Source organism: Denticeps clupeoides, chromosome 5 (assembly GCF_900700375.1).
Source record: "Denticeps clupeoides chromosome 5, fDenClu1.1, whole genome shotgun sequence".
Classification (NCBI taxonomy): domain Eukaryota; kingdom Metazoa; phylum Chordata; class Actinopteri; order Clupeiformes; family Denticipitidae; genus Denticeps; species Denticeps clupeoides.
This window is the reverse complement of record NC_041711.1, coordinates 5,169,972-5,190,545: the sequence shown is the minus strand read 5'-3', so window position 1 is coordinate 5,190,545 and position 20,574 is coordinate 5,169,972. Positions and strand designations below refer to the sequence as shown.

The 20,574-nt window shown below is 45.9% G+C and overlaps 2 protein-coding genes across 10 annotated transcripts; both read left to right on the top strand.

Moving 5' to 3' along the window:
* The first annotated feature begins 249 nt into the window (after nucleotides 1–249).
* On the top strand, nucleotides 250–13,054 carry clstn3 (calsyntenin 3). Of its 2 annotated transcripts, none has more exons than XM_028981102.1 (19): nucleotides 250–378; nucleotides 1,238–1,304; nucleotides 2,537–2,659; nucleotides 2,869–3,079; nucleotides 4,221–4,429; nucleotides 5,243–5,392; nucleotides 5,583–5,768; nucleotides 6,657–6,944; nucleotides 7,014–7,126; nucleotides 7,387–7,546; nucleotides 7,997–8,056; nucleotides 8,189–8,337; nucleotides 8,762–8,910; nucleotides 9,353–9,579; nucleotides 9,795–9,956; nucleotides 10,776–10,921; nucleotides 11,018–11,153; nucleotides 11,256–11,440; nucleotides 11,562–13,054. In XM_028981102.1, exons 2-19 carry the CDS (start codon nucleotides 1,238–1,240, stop codon nucleotides 11,709–11,711), a joined length of 2,871 nt encoding a protein of 956 aa, XP_028836935.1. In that variant the 5' UTR covers nucleotides 250–378; the 3' UTR covers nucleotides 11,712–13,054. The 2 variants fall into 2 exon arrangements, with proteins under 2 accessions (XP_028836935.1, XP_028836936.1); XM_028981103.1 differs by lacking the exon at nucleotides 250–378 and adding an exon at nucleotides 479–501.
* A 132-nt stretch (nucleotides 13,055–13,186) lies between these two features.
* On the top strand, nucleotides 13,187–20,495 carry pex5 (peroxisomal biogenesis factor 5). 8 transcript variants are annotated; one of them, XM_028981123.1, is made up of 17 exons: nucleotides 13,187–13,318; nucleotides 14,422–14,563; nucleotides 14,692–14,730; nucleotides 14,866–14,983; nucleotides 15,075–15,221; nucleotides 15,753–15,843; nucleotides 16,078–16,168; nucleotides 16,480–16,602; nucleotides 17,007–17,120; nucleotides 17,622–17,705; nucleotides 18,141–18,260; nucleotides 18,336–18,479; nucleotides 18,591–18,661; nucleotides 18,760–18,981; nucleotides 19,100–19,265; nucleotides 19,469–19,626; nucleotides 19,723–20,495. In XM_028981123.1, exons 2-17 carry the CDS (start codon nucleotides 14,450–14,452, stop codon nucleotides 19,955–19,957), a joined length of 2,037 nt encoding a protein of 678 aa, XP_028836956.1. In that variant the 5' UTR covers nucleotides 13,187–13,318; nucleotides 14,422–14,449; the 3' UTR covers nucleotides 19,958–20,495. The 8 variants fall into 8 exon arrangements, with proteins under 8 accessions (XP_028836956.1, XP_028836958.1, XP_028836957.1 ...); XM_028981125.1 differs by having other exon boundaries at nucleotides 13,190–13,322; XM_028981124.1 differs by having other exon boundaries at nucleotides 13,190–13,388.
* Nucleotides 20,496–20,574: the final 79 nt, after the last annotated feature.

The window sequence follows — 20,574 nt, the reverse complement described above, 5'->3', positions numbered from 1 at the left end:
GGCGCCAGCGTCGCGCCGTCCGGTTCCGGGGCGGCAGGACCGGTATTCGGCGTCCTGCGTCCTGGCGCGGACCGGTAACCGGGACCGGGACCGGGAGCGCGTGAAGGCGCGGAGGGGCGGGGCCGAGAGAGAGAGAGGGAGCGAGAGAGACGCAGTGTGGGCGGGCCAAGAAGCCGCGAGAGGGGCGGGGCTCCGGCGTTCTCGCACAGTCGTAGGATTTTTTTTTTTTTTTTTCTATTTTCAATTTTTTTTTATTTTTACCTTCGCTGCGCGGCGTGTGCCGAAAACAAGGGCATCCGATCCTCATCACCCCGATCTCACGCCGGAGGTTGGCGCGGCGCAGCTGCACCCCGTCGGAGGAGGACGCAGGCGGCCAAGGTGTGTGTGTGTGTGTGTGTGTGTGTGTGAGTGAGTGAAGGATGCTGTCAGCTTCGGTACCCGCACCACATCCTTTGCCATACGATCGCCCCGTGTTTTTTAAACTACGTTTCGTTAAATGTGGTAAGAATGTGGATGCGGTAAATATCGACCCGTCGCTGTCGCATGCGGGCTGCGCATGTGTGTGTGCGCCCATCGTGACAGTTCGTACGCCCGCAACTCGTCTTTTTCGGGTTTTTTTTTCTCGCATATGGCGCGCAGGGCTGGTCCCGTTTTTGACGCCAGAATTCGGACGTTCCACGGAGCAGCGCCCCAAACACGCGTCCACGCACACGCACGCCTGCCTGCCTGCGTACGAACGCCGTGGCCTAAAGGCTTTATTTTCTCGCTCCCCGTTATACGCGCGTTAAAAAATAAAAAATGTAGACGATCTGCGTTTATTTCGTCTGTAAGCTGTATATAGATTCGTCAATGTGTGTCGGATGGTCGAAAACCTCCAGGGCTGCAGGGAAAAAAAAAAAAAAAACCCACCCCATCATATCAGGTTCTGGGCGTGCGGCGTGGCCATTTTTTTCTCAGACTTGCCTCGGACAACGTTTTAACGTTTTAACAGCGTTTTTCACTTTATTCATTAAGCACACGGTCCACACTGTGCCAAACTGATCGTGACGGTTCCCTGTGGACTGCAGTAACGACCATGATGAAACTGATCTGTCTGTCTGTCCGTCTCTCTCTCTCTCTGTCTCTCTTCTCTCGTGTTAATGTCCTTTTTACCTCTGTCTGTCTTAACAGTGGTGGCTGCTTTAATGCATGTCTTCCCCCCTGTCCCCTCCCTCCCACCTGTCCCTTCCTCCCTCAGATGGACAGAATGAATTTTCTCTCCTTTCTCCTCCTTTGCTTGACTTCGGTTGCCCTTGGCAACAAAGGTCAGTTGCTCTTCCATTTGACTGTTGATCACGAGCATTACAGTAATTATGTGTGAGCCTGCTGTCCGGTCCTAATAAGCGGTAAATGCCGAATGTATATGAGATGTTGGATGATCTGGCCAAAACATTCACGCACCAAACAGGTTATGAGAATTAGTTTTAACGATGTCAACTGAATAGACCTGAATTAAACTACATTTAATGCTGCTAATGTGTGAATGGAAATATCTCCAACGTTTCATGCACGTTTCCTGTTGAGCATCATCCACACCTTCATTTATTCATTCATTCATCTGAACCGTTTTTCCAGCTCACCTCCTGTGGTGAGGTGGCGTGTTTTGGGAGTGACAGGTCGGGGAGAAGAGAAGTCGGCCGAGTGACGGGAGGAGACCGTTGCGGTGAGGGTGAGGGAGAACGGCAAATTAGGACTGAGGAAGCAGGCAGTGCCAAGCGTGCTGATGTCTGAGAGGGAGGCAGGAATGAAAAGTGCTGTCTCTCGGCCTGTAATCCGGGGTGTAATCCACGGCCCTGATGTTCAGATTAATGCTTCGTTGCCGAGGGCCGGGCAGTGATGGAGGGAGGGAGTGGGCGGCCGGGACGTCCAGAGACTAATAATAACGTGAGCTACGGAGCAGAAGGGTGAGGAAGATGAGGAAGGGGTCTGACCACACAGAGATGATGAATGTAAAGTGAGCAGGGGATAACCGTTCCAAGTGGATTAGCCACCACAGGAGCAGTGGAGACGTGTTTACGCTGCATTCAATTTGCAGTGCGAATGCATTCAATTCATCGGTCTCAATATCTTTATTTTAAATTTTTTTTTTAATGAAACACTCAGAGCTCTGAATTAAGCAGTTGATATCAGATTTAAATTGAACCGAACCGAACGTCCAACCAGCCTGTCTGGCTTTTTTTTTTTTTTTTTTCTCCCCCCTTTCTTCTGTACGTTCTGCGCCAACGACGATTGGGGTGACTGATAGGTTCAATATAACCCTCTGCATGCGATATGTCCGAAGCGTCTCTGTACCCCTTCTTATTATTCTGTCAGGCGGTAGCCAGTGCTGAGTGGCGTCTGCTGGGAACAGGCGGAGGAGGGATCTGGAACACGGTTTGGATCCGTGGCTTTCCTGTGGCTTTTGTCATTGGCATGCGTGTGTTTCCATCACTCCTCGCTCGCCCTCAGAACCGTGCAAATTTCTTTTAAAGGCTCATGGTCTCCCTTCTGTTCCCAGCCAATAAGCATAAGCCATGGATCGAGACAGAGTACCAGGGAATTGTGATGGAGAACGACAACACGGTTCTGCTCAACCCACCGCTCTTCGCGCTGGATAAGGACACACCTCTTCACTATGCAGGTAAAACGGAGAACCCTCCTTCATCCTTCTGTGACCTTAATATCATTGGCGCCCATGTGCCGTGTGCTTTGGTTACGCCTCATTTCTTACAGGTTTTGTTTTTACCGGAATGTTACTTTCCATCTTTCTCCGTTTTATCCATCTGAAGGGTAGAAATGAGCTTTTCAACGTACATGACAATCAGACCAAATTGTCCATCTGATCTGTAGGTGAGATCTGTGGCTTCAGAGTTCACAATGTCCCTGGTGGTTCCGGGTCGGTCCAGTTTGAAGCGGTGGTGTTGGACCGGTCGACCGGCGAGGGCCTCGTCCGCTCCAAAGAGCCGCTGGACTGCGAGAGCCAGCGAGAGCACAGTTTCACCATCCAGGCGTATGACTGTGGGGAGGGCCCAGATGGAAGCAACAGCAAGAAGTCTCACAAGTTGGTACCGCACCGCACCGCAACATGGCAAAATGTCAAATACCGTACGGCAGGGAGACTGCGGCAGCGTGATGGCCACAAATAACCAGTCTGTGTTCTGTTTCAACCGATGTTTGTGTGCTGATTGTAATTAGTGCTGAACGCTAGACTCTAGAATTGGGTAAAATTGTTCCTATTTGTGTCATTTTGGGATGTTTGTTAGATATTCAAATCAGTTCCAGTATAAGTGGAACCTGCAGACGACTTCACTACTAATTTAAACGAATGTGCGAATTTTCAGACCCTAGCAAGTAAGAAGCTATATCCAGTCTTGATTATTACGTTTTGCAAAGTAGAATTTCTTTGGGTTTAACAAAATGCATTTACATTGAATAATTAAGGTAAAAAATGGTATAATTACTCCCATGAGCTATTGATTTGTTTAAAGATTTCGTCCGGTTTGTCTAGTTGGAACTGTTGCTGTTGCTATTGATGGAGGTGCGGGCTTTGATTTTACTGTACCCAGACCAATCCAGGTCTCTCGCATCTTTCTAGAGCTGCTCCCACGTGGAATTTCCTTTCCCATTTATTTTGGGGCATCCTCCCTCGTCCCACACTGCGGCAGCGTCTCTCTCAGGATGACTCTTTACCTCGCTCAGTCCAGCAGCTCTCTATTTTTACTAAAAACCCCCTGCCCCCGGGCCGCTGGAGCTGCTCCGTACCATTATGCCTTTGCCAAAATATTTCACGGTGAGGATAGTATGCTCAGGATGATGCGTCGTGTTAGGCACCGAGGCTCCGTCATCAGAACGTAGAGTCTTCTAGCGTTTGATCTTATTTTTATGAGCACACGCACTAGAAGTCTTTTTGGCCCCCCAAAAATTAAATGCTTATTTACTGCAAAGCTCAGATTTTTTTAAAAAAGTCCAGGCTATTTTTCCCACAGAAACTGCAGGCATACAGACATGGTATTTATTTATTTCTAGCCTTTCATCTGTATTTACTGTTGAAGTATTTGCATTTGGGAATGTCACGGTTGTTTTATTCATTATCTCAGACGAGTTATTTTTGGTCTTTGGTCCAATGTAAAGCGGGCCTCTGTTTTTAATATAAAAGTTCACATAAACCCCTTTATTAATTTCCTCACTTCTCTGTGTCCTAGGGCCACGGTTCATGTACGTGTGAACGATGTGAATGAGTTCTCCCCTGTGTTCGTGGAGCGCCATTATGAGGCGTCGGTCCCAGAGGGCCGCCTGTTTGACCGCATTGTCAGGGTGGAGGCTCTGGATGCTGACTGCTCACCCCAATACAGCCAGATCTGCTTCTACGACATCATCACCCCCAACGTGCCTTTTGCCATTGACAATGACGGTAAGGCTTTAAAACTGATCTGTATAAACTGTACATGACAATAAGCCAATAGGTCAAAACCTGGGGATCCAGCTGTATTTTTTTTTTGTATTTGCACGCACATGGTCGCTATAGTTCCATTTTTAAAACTTTTTTTTTTATATATAATTAAGTCAGCATTAAAGTATGCAAGTTGGTTTACGTTCTTGAAGATTAGTAGCCTGTCACACGTTGTAAAATTCACCCTGGTCAGCATCTCAGGCGCCTGAAAACCCGCTCCCAACATCCAACTTTATGCCAGTTCCTTTTGACTCATGGAGTCGTTTGCTTTCATGGTCACTATATTAACGCCACCTCAGTGAGAAAGGGAGACAGATTAATGGGACACATTTTGTGGAGTGGTAAGCAAGGGATATTGCAGTAAGAGGAGTGTCGAAAGACTAAATGTGTGTGGTTTTAGTATCGTTGAGCAGGCTGAGTTTTTTTTCTTCTAGCTTTGCATGAATGCATTGGTATTGTTATTCGTTGTTCTTTCCTGCTGTTTAAACGGCTTCTTTTTGCCAAACCAAATAGCTTTCTGCATTTTCTGAGATTTAGTGAGTGGATGAATATTTTTACTTTCGCAAGAATCTTTATGGAATGCGTATATGGCTTTGTGTCATTCCTTTTCAGTACACCTTTCTTCAGTCATGCCCTTGTCCTCTTCATTGCTTTCCCCACACTTTCCTCTTTTTGAGCTCAGTGCATGAAATGTGCAGAATTGAGGAGGAAGAGTTCTAAATGTAAAAAATGCAGTTCTAAAATGTAAATCTAAAATTTTGCTTCTTTTGTCAGGTAACATCAAGAACACCGAGCCACTGGACTCCAAGCGCCAGCGTGTTCACACCTTCTGGGTGACTGCGTTCGACTGTGGGAAGAATCGTGCCCAAGCAGATGCCCAGGTCACAGTCACCGTCAAGCCATCCTGCAAGACGGGCTGGATTGGTAATCTTTGCTTAGCACTTAATCAATGGTGCATTTAAAGACTTGTGAGTCTTTGTTCTTCAAAGCTGTGGAGGAGAAATCGACACTCAGACAGTCTGGGCTTTTACATTACAAAAGCATGTCCTTAATCTAATGTTCAAAAGGCAGGCTTTAAAAACCAAAGAATTTCTCTTCGATGTTCAATTTTTAGGTTGGTCCAAGAGGGTTGAATATACTCCGGGGTCCGGCAGCATCCCACTCTTTCCTAATTTGCACTTGGAGACGTGTGAAGAGACTGTCTGGAATATCCAGGCTACAGTTGAGCTACAGACTGGCCATATTGGAAAAGGCTGTGACCGGGACAGCTACTCTGATCGATCTGTGCGAAGACTGTGTGGTAAGCAAGCATGTGCTACATATTATATAGGACAGGCCAAAAGGTTTGGACACACCGTCTCTTCTGTGTTTATTTTCATGACCATTTACATTAGTAGATTCTCACTGAAGGCATCAAAACTATGAATGAACGCATGTGGAGTTATGTACTTAACAAAAAGTGGATACCTTTTTGTTAAGTACATAACTCCACATGCGTTCATTCATAGTTTTGATGCCTTCAGTGAGAATCTACCAATGTGAATGGTCATGAAAAAAAAACCCATTGAATGAGAAACCTTTGGCCGTTGCTGTATATCACTGTATATGAAAATGATTTAGTACACCTTTTAGTGCAGAGGTTACATCCATGTTGGTGGAGTTTCTGATTATTAATCTAACATAACAAGGGCATTGCAGTTCATAAAAATGCCACACAATCTCCCAATCATGGGGGCAGAATCATCACAGACCAATAGGAAACATAACATTTTTTGTTTGGCATGGCAAAACTTTCCTGGAGACAAACGGCTGCGAAATCTTTGAAAAGCCCTAAAATATTTAGAAAGTTGCAGAGAATACTTCCCCAAAATATCTTCCATGCTGTGACCCGTATCCTAACCGAAGTGTGGAAGTAGGGTGGTAGTGGCCTAGTGGGTAAGACACTCGCCTATGAACCAGATGACCACAAATTCATACTCTTGTGTCCCTGAGCAAGAAACTTAAACCTGAGTGTCTCCAGGAGGACTGTCCCCATCACTGCTGATCATAAGTCCCTCTGGGTGTTTGATAAACGGCATAAATTTAAAGGCTAGTTGTTGGTCAACCCTGGTCTGATATTGGCCACTGATTTACAAGTGGTGGAAATGATTCTATCTGTCTTTTAATTGTATGTCCTTTGCCTTTTCAGGTGCTGTAAGGGGTGAGGTTGACTTGTTACCCCCACCTTCCCCAGCAGCCAACTGGACGGCAGCTCTGCCCACCTTACCCTCTTCTGATTCATCCCTCGTCTTCTCCTTCAATGGCTCCACCCATGTTGCCGTGGTTCCAGAGTCTGTCGCCTCGACTGTGTCGGGAGACCACTTCACGCTGCAGCTGTGGATGCGAAGGGGGGGGGCCAACACTCAGACGTCAACCAGTCAGGCTCGAGGTTTCCGCAAGGAGGAGGAAACCATTATCTGCAGCACAGTGAAGAACGGTACGTTTCACCGGTTCTTCAGCTCTTCTAGTGGAGAAGGGCGCTTAATGTGGTCTCTGTGTCCCCCAGACGACTCGTACTCCCACTACTCCCTGTCTGTGCACGGTTGCCGACTGTCTTTATTCTACTGGCCTGATGTCTCTGCGGCCCGGCCTGTCAAATTCCTCTGGAAACTGGAGCAGGTACGGAGCTTGAAAGGAATCAGGAATTCTGCCTCACTGTTGCGGTATGATAAACATGCTACTTTCTATTTGTGCGGTTGTGGGCTCATCATAAGGTCGTTTAAGCGAATTGGGAGTTGTTCAAATTGGCTAATGTGACAGATGGATTTAACTATACGGGGCCGCGATCTGCCTGTGGGAAGGGTTTGGCCAAACCCCTCCCCCTCTGGCTAACTCAGCAGTGTTTATATGCTGTGCTGACCTTTGAACCCTCTTGCCAGGTGTGTGACAGCGAATGGCATCACCTATCGCTTAGCGTGCAGTTCCCCTCTGTTACCCTCTACGTTGACGGCGTGACCTTCGACCCTGCTCTCATCCATGATAACGGGGCCATCCCCAACCCTGCACCCCGTCAACGGCTGGTCATCGGTGCCTGCTGGGGTACTTACTGCTCTAATCACCCTCTGCTGCGCTGGATCTCGTGCTTTGTCAAAGCAGCCAGATTAAGTCATCAGCCAATGAAAAAATGACAAGCGTACCATAAACAGTCCAGTTTAACTTCTTCTAAAGGGATCCGTCTGCATCTTGTCATCTATTAATATCTCCTGTCTCATCAATTATTCAGCTGAAGAGCGCAACAATGCAGTTTGACAGTTAAACCACACTGACTGGTAAAAGTGGACACAATGCCAGTCAATTACTTATGAAAATGCCACACCGGTACTGTACCACTATACCAGTAAGGCCAGTAACCTGCTGTTAAGGTGAAGTTTTGCTGTGCTTGTCAGTTAGATTTCTTTATGGAGTGTGTGTGTGTGTACGCTGCCGATTCCTCATATCCATGCCACTACACGTCTCTGTGCCCATCCAATCATCCTTTCTGCTCAACAGAACCAGAGGAAAAGCAGAAAGATATCCTCAACAACACCATCCCGGAAGGTAGAGACATAGGTGAGGAAGAGAGGTTGTTGAGAGCGCCACAGGGAATGTGTTTAGTCTTTAACATCTGTACATGTCTTGAGTGGAAGACTCCACTCCATGTCCACCTAGATCTCCCTCCCTGTCTCTGTTGTATTTCCGCAGGGAAATATGTGGGTGGGTATCGGGGCCTGTTGTCTGGAGTAACGGTTCGCCCAGGCAGTGTGGAGCCTCACAGTGTCGTGGAGTGTCTGTATGCTTGCAGGGAGGGGCTGGACTTTGGAGACCTGGAAACCCTTGGCTCTGGAATGAAGGCACGTTAGTTCTAGTGACCCCAACTGTCTTTACCTGTTCTGTGTTGCTAGAAAAAAAAAAAATTAGCACAAGGTTTGCCAAGTTTTCAAGTTTGTTAGTTTGGAATAGATAGATGTCAAATGTCTCTTGAAGGTGATCTAATTAATAGGAATTGTGGAACCTTCTTTTGCCAAATTTGGACACCCGTGGTAAACAAATGAGTTATAATGGATAAACTGTAGGAAGAACCCATAATGATTTTATTAATGCTGGGGTCAGATGCTAAAGCATTTTACTGGCTTTTTACTAAGACCGTGATGTTAAAGAATCATTGTAAGCAGTGGACTGACACATGAATTCAAATGGCCAATGGCTGATGTCTCTCTTTCTCACCTTTTAGACAATTAACAAGCCTTTTGGATCTCTCTGCATATTCCTCCTTAGGTGCATGTAAACCCCAGTCAGTCAGTCCTGGTGCTGGAGGGGGACGACATCGAGAGCTTTAACCGTGCTGTGCAACAGGTGACCTACAGGAATTCACTTCGGTTTGCCACCCCAGGGGTGCGTCCCCTCAAACTCACCACTTCACTCAGGTAAAATGCTCATTTGTTATAATTCTGTAGGCACAAGCCTTTTTACAATGTCCGACAAAATGTACAATAGCGTTGCAGGTGGCATTTCATATCATGTGTGGTCAGCAGTCCTTTACACCATTTTACTAATACTATTCTCCATGAACTCCATTTCCTGGTGTTTTAAACGAAATCTTATTAAAGCCAAGGACAATTTAGCATGGAAAACCTCAGAAACCCTCCCCATTGGACACATACAATTTGTTGTTTTTATTTTTTGACTCATCAGACTAATCAGATTAAATGTCACGAGTTTGTGACACCCATCTGGTAAAACAGAAGTCACTGGGTTCAACGAAAAGTGACCAGCTGCTCCCAGATCCCCACGCATTCAGACGCCAATAATTGTCATTTCACCGACTCTGTTGATAAATCCCTCCACTGCCTCTTCTCCCCACCTCAGGTGTTTCAATGAAGAGAGCTGTCTGTCCCTCAGGCCTCTGGAGAGCTACCTTGTGGTCCTTCAGCCCGATGCCCCACAGATCTCCCTGTCTGGGGTGGGCCCTCACCTGGCCCGGCCTGCCCCTGAATTTGAGAGCCCTCGTGGTGTGCCTCTCTTCCCCGAGCTTAGGATTGTTTGCTCCCTCTCTCATGCGGTGAACACTGCTGCCCAGGGCATGGAAGGAGGTGGTAAGGCCAGATCTTCGTGTGCCACCATGAAGCATAAGCTATTCATAAAGCAGGAGAAAACCCTCAATTAATGTTTAACTTGCTGGAGTAAGGGACTGATTATGTAGAATTGTCTTTTGAACTTCAATCCATTGCCAGATCCCATTGGTTTGTGAACTCTGTTTCTTATCTGAGGTGATATAATGTTGTGTAATGAAGCACTTTCTCTCTCTCAGCCCTGATGTCGGATGCTGTGGCACACACATTAGATGGCTGTGAAGTTCAGCCCTTGGGCGAGGAGCTAAACCCAGAGAGGGAGGAGCTTTTGGTTGACATGGATGCACTTAAAGAGAGAGGGCTTGACATCATTAACACAACAGCTTACATTGCAATTACAGGTATCGCTTCTCTGTTCTACATTTAGCAGTTGCATGACTTTTGCATGATTTAGGGCATTTTTCCTTGTCTTCAGTGTGCCTTCTACCTCATTTCCAGAGCCTATATCTAAAATGCACGTTGCTGCTAGGTTACCAGTAGAAACGTTGTATGCTGAGGGTTTTTGCACTGAGAGCTTTGAGCACTCCCAGTCCTGGACATGGGATTTATATGGAAAAATGGACCCAACTCAAATATCTGTTTGGTGGACGCTGGCCATATTCAATGATGGGCAGTTCAGACCAGGTATTGTAGTTGGAGGATAAAGGAGGATCTAGCTGTGCCAGGATGATAAATGAGAATGAAAGTGAAGTGATTGTCATCGTGAAATGTGTCCTCTGTCCGTCCATCACCTTGGCGGGCAGCCACGTCAGGCACCCGGGGAGCAGTGTGTGGGGACGGTGCTTTGCTCAGCGGCACCTTCTTTACCCGCCAGGCCACCACTGCCCCTCTTGTTTTTTGTGAAACATCACATATAACGCTAACACAAGGAAAATGTTATAGTGTGTCATATGTTGTGTCTATTGTGACAAGTGTTATGTGTGAGCTGCTCCACTGTGCCTTCTAAATTGCCCGTCGGGGACAAATAAAGCTCATTGAAATTGAATCGGGGCAGACAATGATTTTACTATTGTAATCTTTACACACAATAGGGTAGGAATAATGACCAGTTTAAATTGGGAATGTTTTGACATACTAAGTCGTTGTGGAATTACTAATTTATTATTTTATTTGACTGCCGTCTCCTATATAAGCAATGTGGCCTGTTTACGTGCTCTCAGGTGCAGAGTCGATTTCTGTGTATGAGGATGTCTTGCGTTCAGTTCGTTACCGTTTGGCCAAGGGATCTGCCCGGTTTGAACGCCGCTTCAGACTGTCATGTTCGGAGATGAACGGGCGGTACACCAGTAACGAACTCACTCTTGAGGTACTCGCCCATCAGCATGGTTGAACTGAAAACCTCTTAAACTTTGCATACATCTTATGTCATCTTTCGCTATCCTCCCCCAACATTCTATTTCAGGTGAACTTCCTGCACTCATTGGACAGCCTGTATCATCCCTCACACCTGCTGGCCTCTCAGCAGCAGTTCCTGCATCCGTCTCATCACACTGGAGAGCTGAGTGGGCACACGTTACCCAACCCTCACCGCAACTCAGGTGCTCGCGCGTTACATCACCCATGCCGCGGTCGTCCTCCATATCCAGCCATTCTCCTATGTGTGCCTGCATTTCTGCTAAATCTTTGAATTTCTCGTTCAGTGGTACCAGGCGCAGCTACTGTTATCATCATGGTGTGTGTCGGGTTCCTGGTTGTCATGGTTATCTTGGGTGTCTTCCGAATTCGTTCCATCCATCGTCGCGGTGATGGAGCCAGGAGTGGCTGCAAAGAAGGCAGCAGTCAGTGGGATGACTCTGCCCTCACCATCATTGTCAACCCCATGGAGGTAAAGTGCATTTTGAGATGATTTTCAGGGAACGTATACTGAATAATGATTTATGTGTAAACAAATTAGTGTGGGTTTTGTTGTCGAGCCTTTATTCTATTTTACCTTCACCCTGGCTCAGTCCTACGAGTCTCGCATGGGAATATCAGCAGACACGGAGGGCGAGGGCGATGAGGACGAAGAGGTGGTGGACACGCCCGATGACGGTAGTGACGACCAGCGAATAATCATCAAGAAAGAGGGCCGAGATGCTAATACCCGACGTTACTGAGCCAACTAAAAGCCTGCACATCTACGGATACCACGGCAAATGTCACATTCACACAAACTCAGCACTTATGCGTTCATTATCAGCCTCTTCAGACATGGCACTTGTCTCTGGAATGTATGCTCAAAAACACAACGCACAATTCACACTGTATTACTCACAGCCAGAAACATGAACATCATAAAGGCCACATTATATTATGATTTCTCAGATAATGCACAATGACACATTTCCAGCAAAATTGATCTAAAACATTCTATCATATCCGCTGTCACTCTTTCAGCCAGCCCTTATTGCCAGACTGAGCAGTGTATTTGTATTTGTAATTATGTAGCTAATAAGATAAAGTAATTACATAAGATGGTTTCACAATAGAAATCAATATATTGGCCTGTTGTAGTAATTTAATGTAATTGAGTCCCCTGATTGTACACTTGGAAATACAACTTGGTGTGATCAACTTGTCTTTCAATCTCTTATTTTTCCCTACACGTTCCTTTGTTTCCAAATGTGTGCCCAAGAGTAGATGGCGAATTCAGAAAAGATTGTAAAAATGCTAAATTTGTGTGTGTGTCAATTCTCTCATTACCCCCAGTATGTCCCCCAACCAACAAACTGAATGAACACACAACACGACACCCGCCAACAACACTTAACACTTCTGCTGTATCCAGAATGTCAGCTCAGCCTGGGCAGTTTTGATTGTATTGAATTTCTGTAAATATGTTAAATACATATTATTATTTACAAAGGGAGCTTGTATTTTTTTCAGTGTTATCATTTTGCTTTGTTTCAATATTATACACATTACAGTTATAAGAGATACAGTGTCATAATAGTAGTAGTAATATGAATGATAATGGTTGGCTTGACGAGTGTCTATTGTTTGTGTGTTGAATTGTGTAATTTAAAACTTGTTAATATCTGAATCAGTGAAACGGAAGGCACATTGTTGTTATTACCGGTTCTGTCTTATATTTGATTGTTCCCTTGTTCTTACCCGATCTAAATCTTCCCATCTAAATTTCACTTTTATTATCGCTGTCACGTCTCCCATGAGCCAGTTTTCAGAATGTACAGCTCTGTGCTTCTCCTCACTCTTTCTTCGATGTCTTTAGATCTGTCTGTGTCGGTGTGCAGTGGTATCCTGTCAGTTAAGAGCCTGTTTTTTTCAGTGTACTATTATGAATGGATAAAATCGCATTAATAACGTATATTATTGCTATGGTAAAATATTGGGACCGTTATCTGTACTTATTGATACAATGACATGGGTTTTTGACTGTACTTGATTATCGACTTCAAGGGTCAAAATTAATAATAAAAACACTCGGGTGACGTCAAAATGTCGGCATTTTGGTTTGCTTTTTTTGTACGCAAAGCGGAGTTTTGCGGAGTGATTGGCCAGATTAGTACCAGATTGGTTGTGCGGCCCAGTACACGGGCCAACAACGTGATTACTGTACAAAAACCAACAAAAATCCAGCCGAGCGCCGCAGAGGAACGAGAGGAAGAATGCGAGGAGGAGGAGGAGGAAGAAACAGCCCGCACGGAGCGTCCCGCGGGCCTGCCGGTGAAGCCGGGCCGCGGGGCGTCGTTGGCGCAGCATCGTGCGTAAGCCGCGTCCGTGAATACCGCCCCGGCGCCGCGTCCGCTAATCGGCTAGCGGGTCGCGGGGAGGTAAATAAAGGCAGGCGGGCGTCCGGCTAGCCGCTTAACACAGACGCGGCCGCGGGGCTTTCGCCGTCGGCCCGTTCGGTGAGGCTACAGGCTTCGTTGCAGCGGAGCGCGTTTTCACCCGGCCACGTCCGTCGTTCCGGCGAGACCGGTTTCGGGAGCGGGACCGGTGCCCCGAGTGAGGTGGGAGCTGGCTAGCCCAGGCATCGTTTCTGCTCTGACGGTGGCTGGCTGCATGGAGTAGCCGAGCCGCACCATTTTCTTTCCGCGAGTTGCCTCGCCAGGTTCGGTAAAGCCGCGTCGCCGCCCAGCTATCTTTAGCGGGAGGACCGAGAGCCGAGAAGCGAGTCCCGTCTCTCTGTATTTGTTGCCCGAGAACGTTCGTGAGCGACCGGAATCGGGAAGTTGCGGTCGGGCGTCCGGCGAAGTTTGACGCAGCGTCGTACAGTTTGCCCACAAGTGGCGAAGTAGCACGGCTGCTAAGGGGTCAAAGGCCGCCGGCCTGAGGAAAAATACAACGTGTTCGAGCGAAGGGGACGTGGACGCGTCGATTATTATCTGTCGTCGTTTCACAGCGAGCGCCGTAGCACAGAAACGTGCTGCTAGCTGTCAGCAGAGTGTGTGGTACATGGCCATCGATTAGTATTTTTTTGTGTTTATCTGTGTCTGTTCATAGCTGTTGGACTAGAGCTCGTCTTGCTGTTGGTGTAAGTCTCTTGGTGTTAGTGTGTAAAGTATAATCCTCTTTGCTTAACCCCTCTCATGATTATGCCGGTGGAAAATGTCAGACACAAGTCGCTTTGTTAATAGTAACTGTATGTTCACATTTCCAGCATTTAGCAATCAGTAGTTACATGGACAGTCCCCCTGGAGACACTCAGGGTTAAGTGTCTTGCTCAGGGACACAATGGTAGTAAGTGGGATTTGAACCTGGGTCTTCTGGTTCATAGGCGAGTGTGTTACCCACTAGGCTACTACCACCCTTTGATATTTGGATCTTAGACGCTGAGCTTCTACTTAATACTATTATTTGTAGGTTTGATTGATAAAAGCCCGGTGTTGCCATGGCGATGCGGGAGTTGGTTGAGGCTGAATGTGGGGGTGCCAATCCCCTCATGAAGTTAACTGGTCATATGACTCAAGAAGGTGGGGCTTGGAGGCACAGATCAACACCAACTGTGAGTTAATTTCATGCTTCTGTAATCTGTCTGTACCGTAACAGTATACACATCAAACACGCATACAGTAGAACGTTCATTTTCGCTGCCATGTCTGTAATAAAATATGTATTTCTTTTGGTTCCCAGATTCCACCTACGCCAATAGAAATTGCCACAGAGGAGGAGGTCTGTAGACCTTAATCAATACACCTTTATAGATAATCTTCCATGCCAGCACTCTTTTAAGGATGCATTTATCGAATATTTATTCAAATGAATGAATGAGAAATGAGTGCTTAATAAGAGTCCCTCTCTCCTCAGTTGGTGAATGAATTCTTACAGGCCCCACCACGGCCCCCCCAGACGTTTGACATGGGCCAGCTACTGGAGGAAATGCAACAGATTGATCAGCAGAGCTACAGACAAGCGCCACAGAGAGGTACTGAAGCACAGAAGCTTCTGGTGGAAATTTCCACACAGAAAGAAACGTGCACAGCGTCACATTTGAACTCTTCTGTTTCCCTCTGTAGCTCCAGGGGTCGCAGCACTGGCATTGTCAGGTGACTGGGCAGCAGAGTTCATGTCTGGTGCAGACTCTGTCTCCTCGTCTGGGCAGGCGGGATTGGTTGATTCAGCAGACGTTGATTGGACGAGAGAATTCATCAGTGACGTGGCAGGTGAGTACACTACTACACAGGACATAAATATTATTCGATTAGCTTGTAAAGCAATAAAAATAAAATTTATATTAAATTTCCTTGGGCCAGTGTTCGCCTAGCATAGGCAAGGGAAGTGGTGGCCTAGCGGTTAAGGAAACAGTCCCGTAATCAGATGGTTGCCAGTTCGAATCCCAGTCCGCCAAGGTACCACTGACCTGGGCGCCTGTCATGGCTGCTCACCAAGAAGACACATTTTGTTGTCACCTTGTGTTGTGCTTCACTTAAGGGAACGTTTCTCAAACTGTTGAGGTGCCACTGAGCAAAGCACTGTTGCCACACGCTGCCCACTGCTCATCAAGGGTGATTGTTAAATGCAGAGGACCCATTTTGTTGTGTCACCGTGTGCTGTTTCACAATGACTATCACTTCACTTTCACTACATACATATAAACACACTACCACTATGGCTGCACCTACTCTGTGGCCTTGTATTCGATGCTTAATGCTATCTTGCAGGGGTTTTTATGTATTTTTTTTTTTTTCCGTCAGATCCTGGTCGGTGGGCAGAAGAGTATCTTGAGCAGTCAGAAGAGAAGCTGTGGTTGGGAGACCTGGGAGAAAAGGAAAGAGAGACAGAATGGTGAGGGATGGCGAGACCAATAATTAGTAAACTATATGTGTAAACAATACAGAAATCAGATATAGATTTTTATATATATATATGTATATGTATCACGTATTTGACCGACTTTAATACTGTTACCTGGTGTGGTTTCTAGAACCTTGGAACAGATTTGAGTGTCAATTCTATAGTTCTGAAGCAGAATAAGTTTCCCAACAGCACAGTAAATCGTTTATTTTGTAAACGAATCAGGACACAAGAATACCAACCTGGGGAGGAGCTTAAGCAGACCGCCAATGAGCTTCTTTCCAAGGTTGACGATCCAAAATTACAAAATACGGAAGTAAGTAAAAGACCATCCATTTTGGAGATTCATTCTAGTGTGTTGTGTTTTTCTTCCCCTCTTGCATGTGTGATCTGTGTGCCTTTGTACATACTTTACATCTGTCCCCACTCTTTTTAGCCATTCTTTTTATTGTCCCCACTAGCATCCATTTAGTCACGGTGCCAAGCTGTTAGCACTGTAACACACGTGTCGAGTGGTGTTCAGTTTTTTTTTTTTGTGCTGTAGACACACACCTTGTTGTGATTAAGAGCTCTGCCATGTGGCTGTAGTAAAACTGCCGGTGTGTTGCTGTTGTGTTTTGTGTGTAGTTCCTGCGGTTCATTAGGCAGATTGGCGAGGGCAGTGTCACAGTGGAGGACAGAGCAGGCAAGCAGGAGACAGATAGAGCTCAGGCCAAAGAGGCTGAGCACTGGGCCTCCACATTCAACCAGGTACGACTCCTACTCCTCCTTCACGTTGAGGGAATTCGGTGAGGACTGCAGCCCGGAGCAACAGCTGCATTCATAATGTCCTTGCCAGTTTGCAGTCATGATTCTTTCATTATATACGTTTCTAGAAATAAGCATGTCAGTGCCTTGTGTGAAACAGCCTCTTTACAGCTTTTCACCAAGATGCTATGTAGCCCCACCCCCCCCCCAAGTTCAAACCTAAGTTCCACATTCTGTTTCACCCTGACAACATATCCTTTTCCTCCTCCTTTAACCTAGCATTAATTTTTTTTTTTAAAGAACAGCCTTGTAAAATGATTGATTCCTTTAAAACCCAACCGAACCCAAATACCCTTCCACCCCTTAAAACCAAATCAAAAATAAAACCCACACCATGGCTATGCCAGTTCCTGGAGAAGGACGGGGCAGTGACTATCGAGGTCGAAACGAAAGCGGTGAAAGAGAAGAGTGACAAAGCTAAAGATAAAGAGGCACAACAGTGGGCTACTGTCGTCAGGCAGGTAGGACCCCTGGCATATAGCAATATCGGTACAGTGGTCCTTTTTTTTTTTTTTTTTTTTTTAAATGGCAGTTTGTTCTTTGTTTGCTGGACTCAACCTAGTTTGCTTCTTTTTTTTATTGTACCATTTGCAGCTGTCCTGTAGTTTTATTTATTTACTTACTATTTTACATTCTTCCATCTTGCGTAGTGTGCTGGTACGTCCTGAAAAGGTTGTTAGAATGCAGGTATCATCTCTTGCCAGTGGGAGAAACAGTAGGTGCCTATAGAGTGTAGATTGCTTGCTGCTCAGGAGGGTAGAAGAGGGTAGAAAAAGTGGTAAGACATTTAACACAATGTATTTGTCACTCTCCCTTTTTTACATTTTATTTCTCATTTGTAGTTCCCCTTTTCCTCTTCTTGCTGATCCTTTACCCTCTTTGTGTGTGATTTTGGTGTTTTAATTGTTTCTTTTTAGGAAAATCCCTACCCTCCTTTTAACCATGATGTTTTTTGTGTGTAGGTCTCGGTAGAATCTGCTGAGTCATGGGTGGATGAATTTGCTGCAGCAGGGCCAGATTTCCAGCAGGCTAAAGCAGCGGTAGAGGTGAGACACAACGGCCTCTTCCGGTGCAGCGGAAGGTCAAGATTTCAAATCTGGCTGCACAACAAACCTTGATCTTTTTCAGAATCGGAATATCTTTGTCATTGTGACAAGTACAACGAAATTGGTCCATGTGGCAGAGGTATCTTGAATACGGTGTAGAGGGGAAAAGAAAAAGAAGACATATACTAGTATAATACAAATAAAATACAGAATATGATACAAAATGTGAAATTTAAATGAAATGGTGAGGTAGAGGTACAAACCTTATTGCACACGAGAAAGGAATTAGGTTGGCGCTGGAAGAATGGATTAATGTCACAGACCGTTGTGTTGGGGAAGAAAAAAGTATTTAATAAATGCTAAACATTTAAATCTTGCAGTACAGCATAGGTTATGCGATGTCATTTTAGTCGTGACGGGCTGTGCTCTTTCCAGAGTGACGTTGACTTTTGGGAAAAGTTGCAAGAGGAATGGGAGGAGATGGCTAAAAGGGATGCAGAGAGCCACCCTTGGCTTTCTGACTTTGACCAGCTACTCAGCACTTCATATGACAAGGTATCCGTGCAGTATACATGGCTTACTACACTTTACCTACCAGTTCTCTCACTCCTGACACATTTCTCTTTTTAGGGCTACCAATTTGAAGATGATAATCCATATCTTTCCCATGAAAATCCCCTGGCTGAAGGTGTAAAGCGGATGGAAGCAGGGGACATTCCAGGGGCGGTGCGGCTGTTCGAGAGTGCAGTACAGAGAGAACCAGACAACCACCTGGTGAGCTGCTCATCCGTTGTAACAAGTTAAATACGCAAAGTGTTGTCCATGGCTCCTTGGTTTTCTGTTCGTACTGACTGAGCAGCCATTGAACTGAACTTTGTTTCGCAGGCTTGGCAATATCTAGGAACCTGCCAGGCTGAAAATGAGCAGGAGTTTGCCGCCATTAGCGCCCTCCGCAGGTACGTGTGGGTAGGATTTGTGAAAATTCTGAAGCCCTGTCATATATAAAAATTACCCATGTGTTTTTTTTTTTTTTTTTTTTTTTTTTTTTTTTTAGGTGTATAGATCTTAAGAAGGACAATCTGACTGCTCTAATGGCGCTTGCTGTCAGCTTCACCAACGAATCACTGCACAGGCAGGCCTGTGAGACACTACGTGATTGGCTGAGGCATAACCCAAAGTATCGGCACATCCTCGAGCAGAGCGAACGGGAGAGGGAGAAAGATGTGGCCAGAGAAAGGGAGAAAGAGAGGGAAAGATTTGGATCCCTTTTGCCTGAGTCCGTAAACCTCTGTATTTTTCTTTTTTTTGGGTGCTGGCTCCTGGAGAATACAGAAAACTAAATCTTGAAATAATATAAAAAAACACGTCTTTTTGGCATTCCTTTGTCCTTACAGGGCCCTGTTTAACGAGGTGCAGTCTCTTTTCCTAACCGCAGCGGCCTCTGACCCGACCCACGTGGACCCCCAGTTACAGTGTGGCCTGGGCGTTCTGTTTAACTTGAGTGGAGAGTATGATAAAGCTGTGGACTGCTTTACCTCAGCCTTGTCGGTCACTCCACAGGTGTGTAATCGGATGCAACACATGCATTATGTGATTATGTGTCACAACCATTGCCATATTTGCAAATTACTGACAATAAAAGCAAGGCCAGCCAGCTGCTGATGGAACAAGAGTTAAAATATTAAAAGTTAATGCTACATATGTTGCTGTATTGGACCATTGGTTCTCTTAATGAAACATGCTTGTATACCGTTTCTCCTCAGGACTATCTGCTTTGGAACAAACTTGGTGCTACCCTTGCCAATGGAAGTCGCTCTGAAGAGGCTGTTGCCGCCTACAGGAGGGCGCTGGAACTGCAACCAGGCTTTGTGCGCAGTCGCTACAACCTGGGCATTAGCTGTGTTAATCTGGGAGCTCACAGGTCAGTACTTTCATGTAAAAGTTTCATGTAAGTGTCTAAATATTAATTCAGAAAATGACCTGACAGTAGTACATATGCCCTTCCGATGTTCTACAGAGAGGCAGTGGAGCACTTCCTGGAGGCGTTGTCTCTTCAGAGGCAGGCAGCGGGTGAAGCGGAAGGGCCTGCACATAGAGGGGCTACCATGATGTCTGACAACATCTGGTCCACCCTGCGCATGGCTCTGAGCATGATGGGAGAAAGCTCGCTATACGCCGCAGCAGACCGCCGCGACCTGGACACGCTGCTTGCTCACTTCTGCCAGCGAGAAGGAGAACCAGGAACTGAATGAGTGCAAGAAAGGGAGAGCAGAGGGAAGAGTGCAGCAATTGATTGCGAGTGTGGAGAAAATTGTCTTGGAAAGGTTGAAACGTATTAATGTACTTAAAGCACTAAAAATAATTGCTCTTGCATAATTAAAGAGTCGCGAAGGAAGCTGTGCAATGGTACGTGAGCAGAAGCTGACAGTGGACTGGCTACCTTTTTACCTTCCTGAAAAAGCCAAACCCTTTCTGGCACTGTACAGGGACATCAAGAGAGGCGTTTTGAGTTTCCAGGCTCTGCTGCACCAAACCAGAAGACGATAAAGAGTAAAGGATTACGTTTTTGCAACAAGATGTCCCATCCCCCCCCCCCCCCCCCCCCCCCCCTTCTTGCGAGATCTGTTCACTCGTGTTGATTATGTCTGTAAAATAATTTGCTCAGATGTAAATGCTGCCTGCCATACTGTGTATTGTATCATAACTATTGTTTTCCATACAGTAACCCATAAACGTAATGATGTGCTACTTAATCAAAGCAATAAAGCACTGAATTAAGACATGACATTAGATGGTGTAGATGTGATTTTTATTTTTATTTTTTATTTTTAATTAAATTGGAGAATAATGACAACGAGTGTGTGTATAT

What these genes read in the sequence shown, in the direction of transcription:
- clstn3 (XM_028981102.1), top strand. Translation starts at nt 1,238, where the DNA reads ATGGACAGAATGAATTTTCTCTCCTTTCTCCTCCTTTGCTTGACTTCG. An exon ending in ATCTGTGCGAAGACTGTGTG is followed by an intron (nt 5,769 to 6,656) that starts GTAAGCAAGCAT and finishes TTGCCTTTTCAG; the next exon opens with GTGCTGTAAGGGGTGAGGTT. An exon ending in TCATTGTCAACCCCATGGAG is followed by an intron (nt 11,441 to 11,561) that starts GTAAAGTGCATT and finishes ACCCTGGCTCAG; the next exon opens with TCCTACGAGTCTCGCATGGG.
- pex5 (XM_028981123.1), top strand. Translation starts at nt 14,450, where the DNA reads ATGGCGATGCGGGAGTTGGTTGAGGCTGAATGTGGGGGTGCCAATCCC. An exon ending in AAGGAAAGAGAGACAGAATG is followed by an intron (nt 15,844 to 16,077) that starts GTGAGGGATGGC and finishes TAAACGAATCAG; the next exon opens with GACACAAGAATACCAACCTG. An exon ending in GGGCTACTGTCGTCAGGCAG is followed by an intron (nt 17,121 to 17,621) that starts GTAGGACCCCTG and finishes TTTTGTGTGTAG; the next exon opens with GTCTCGGTAGAATCTGCTGA.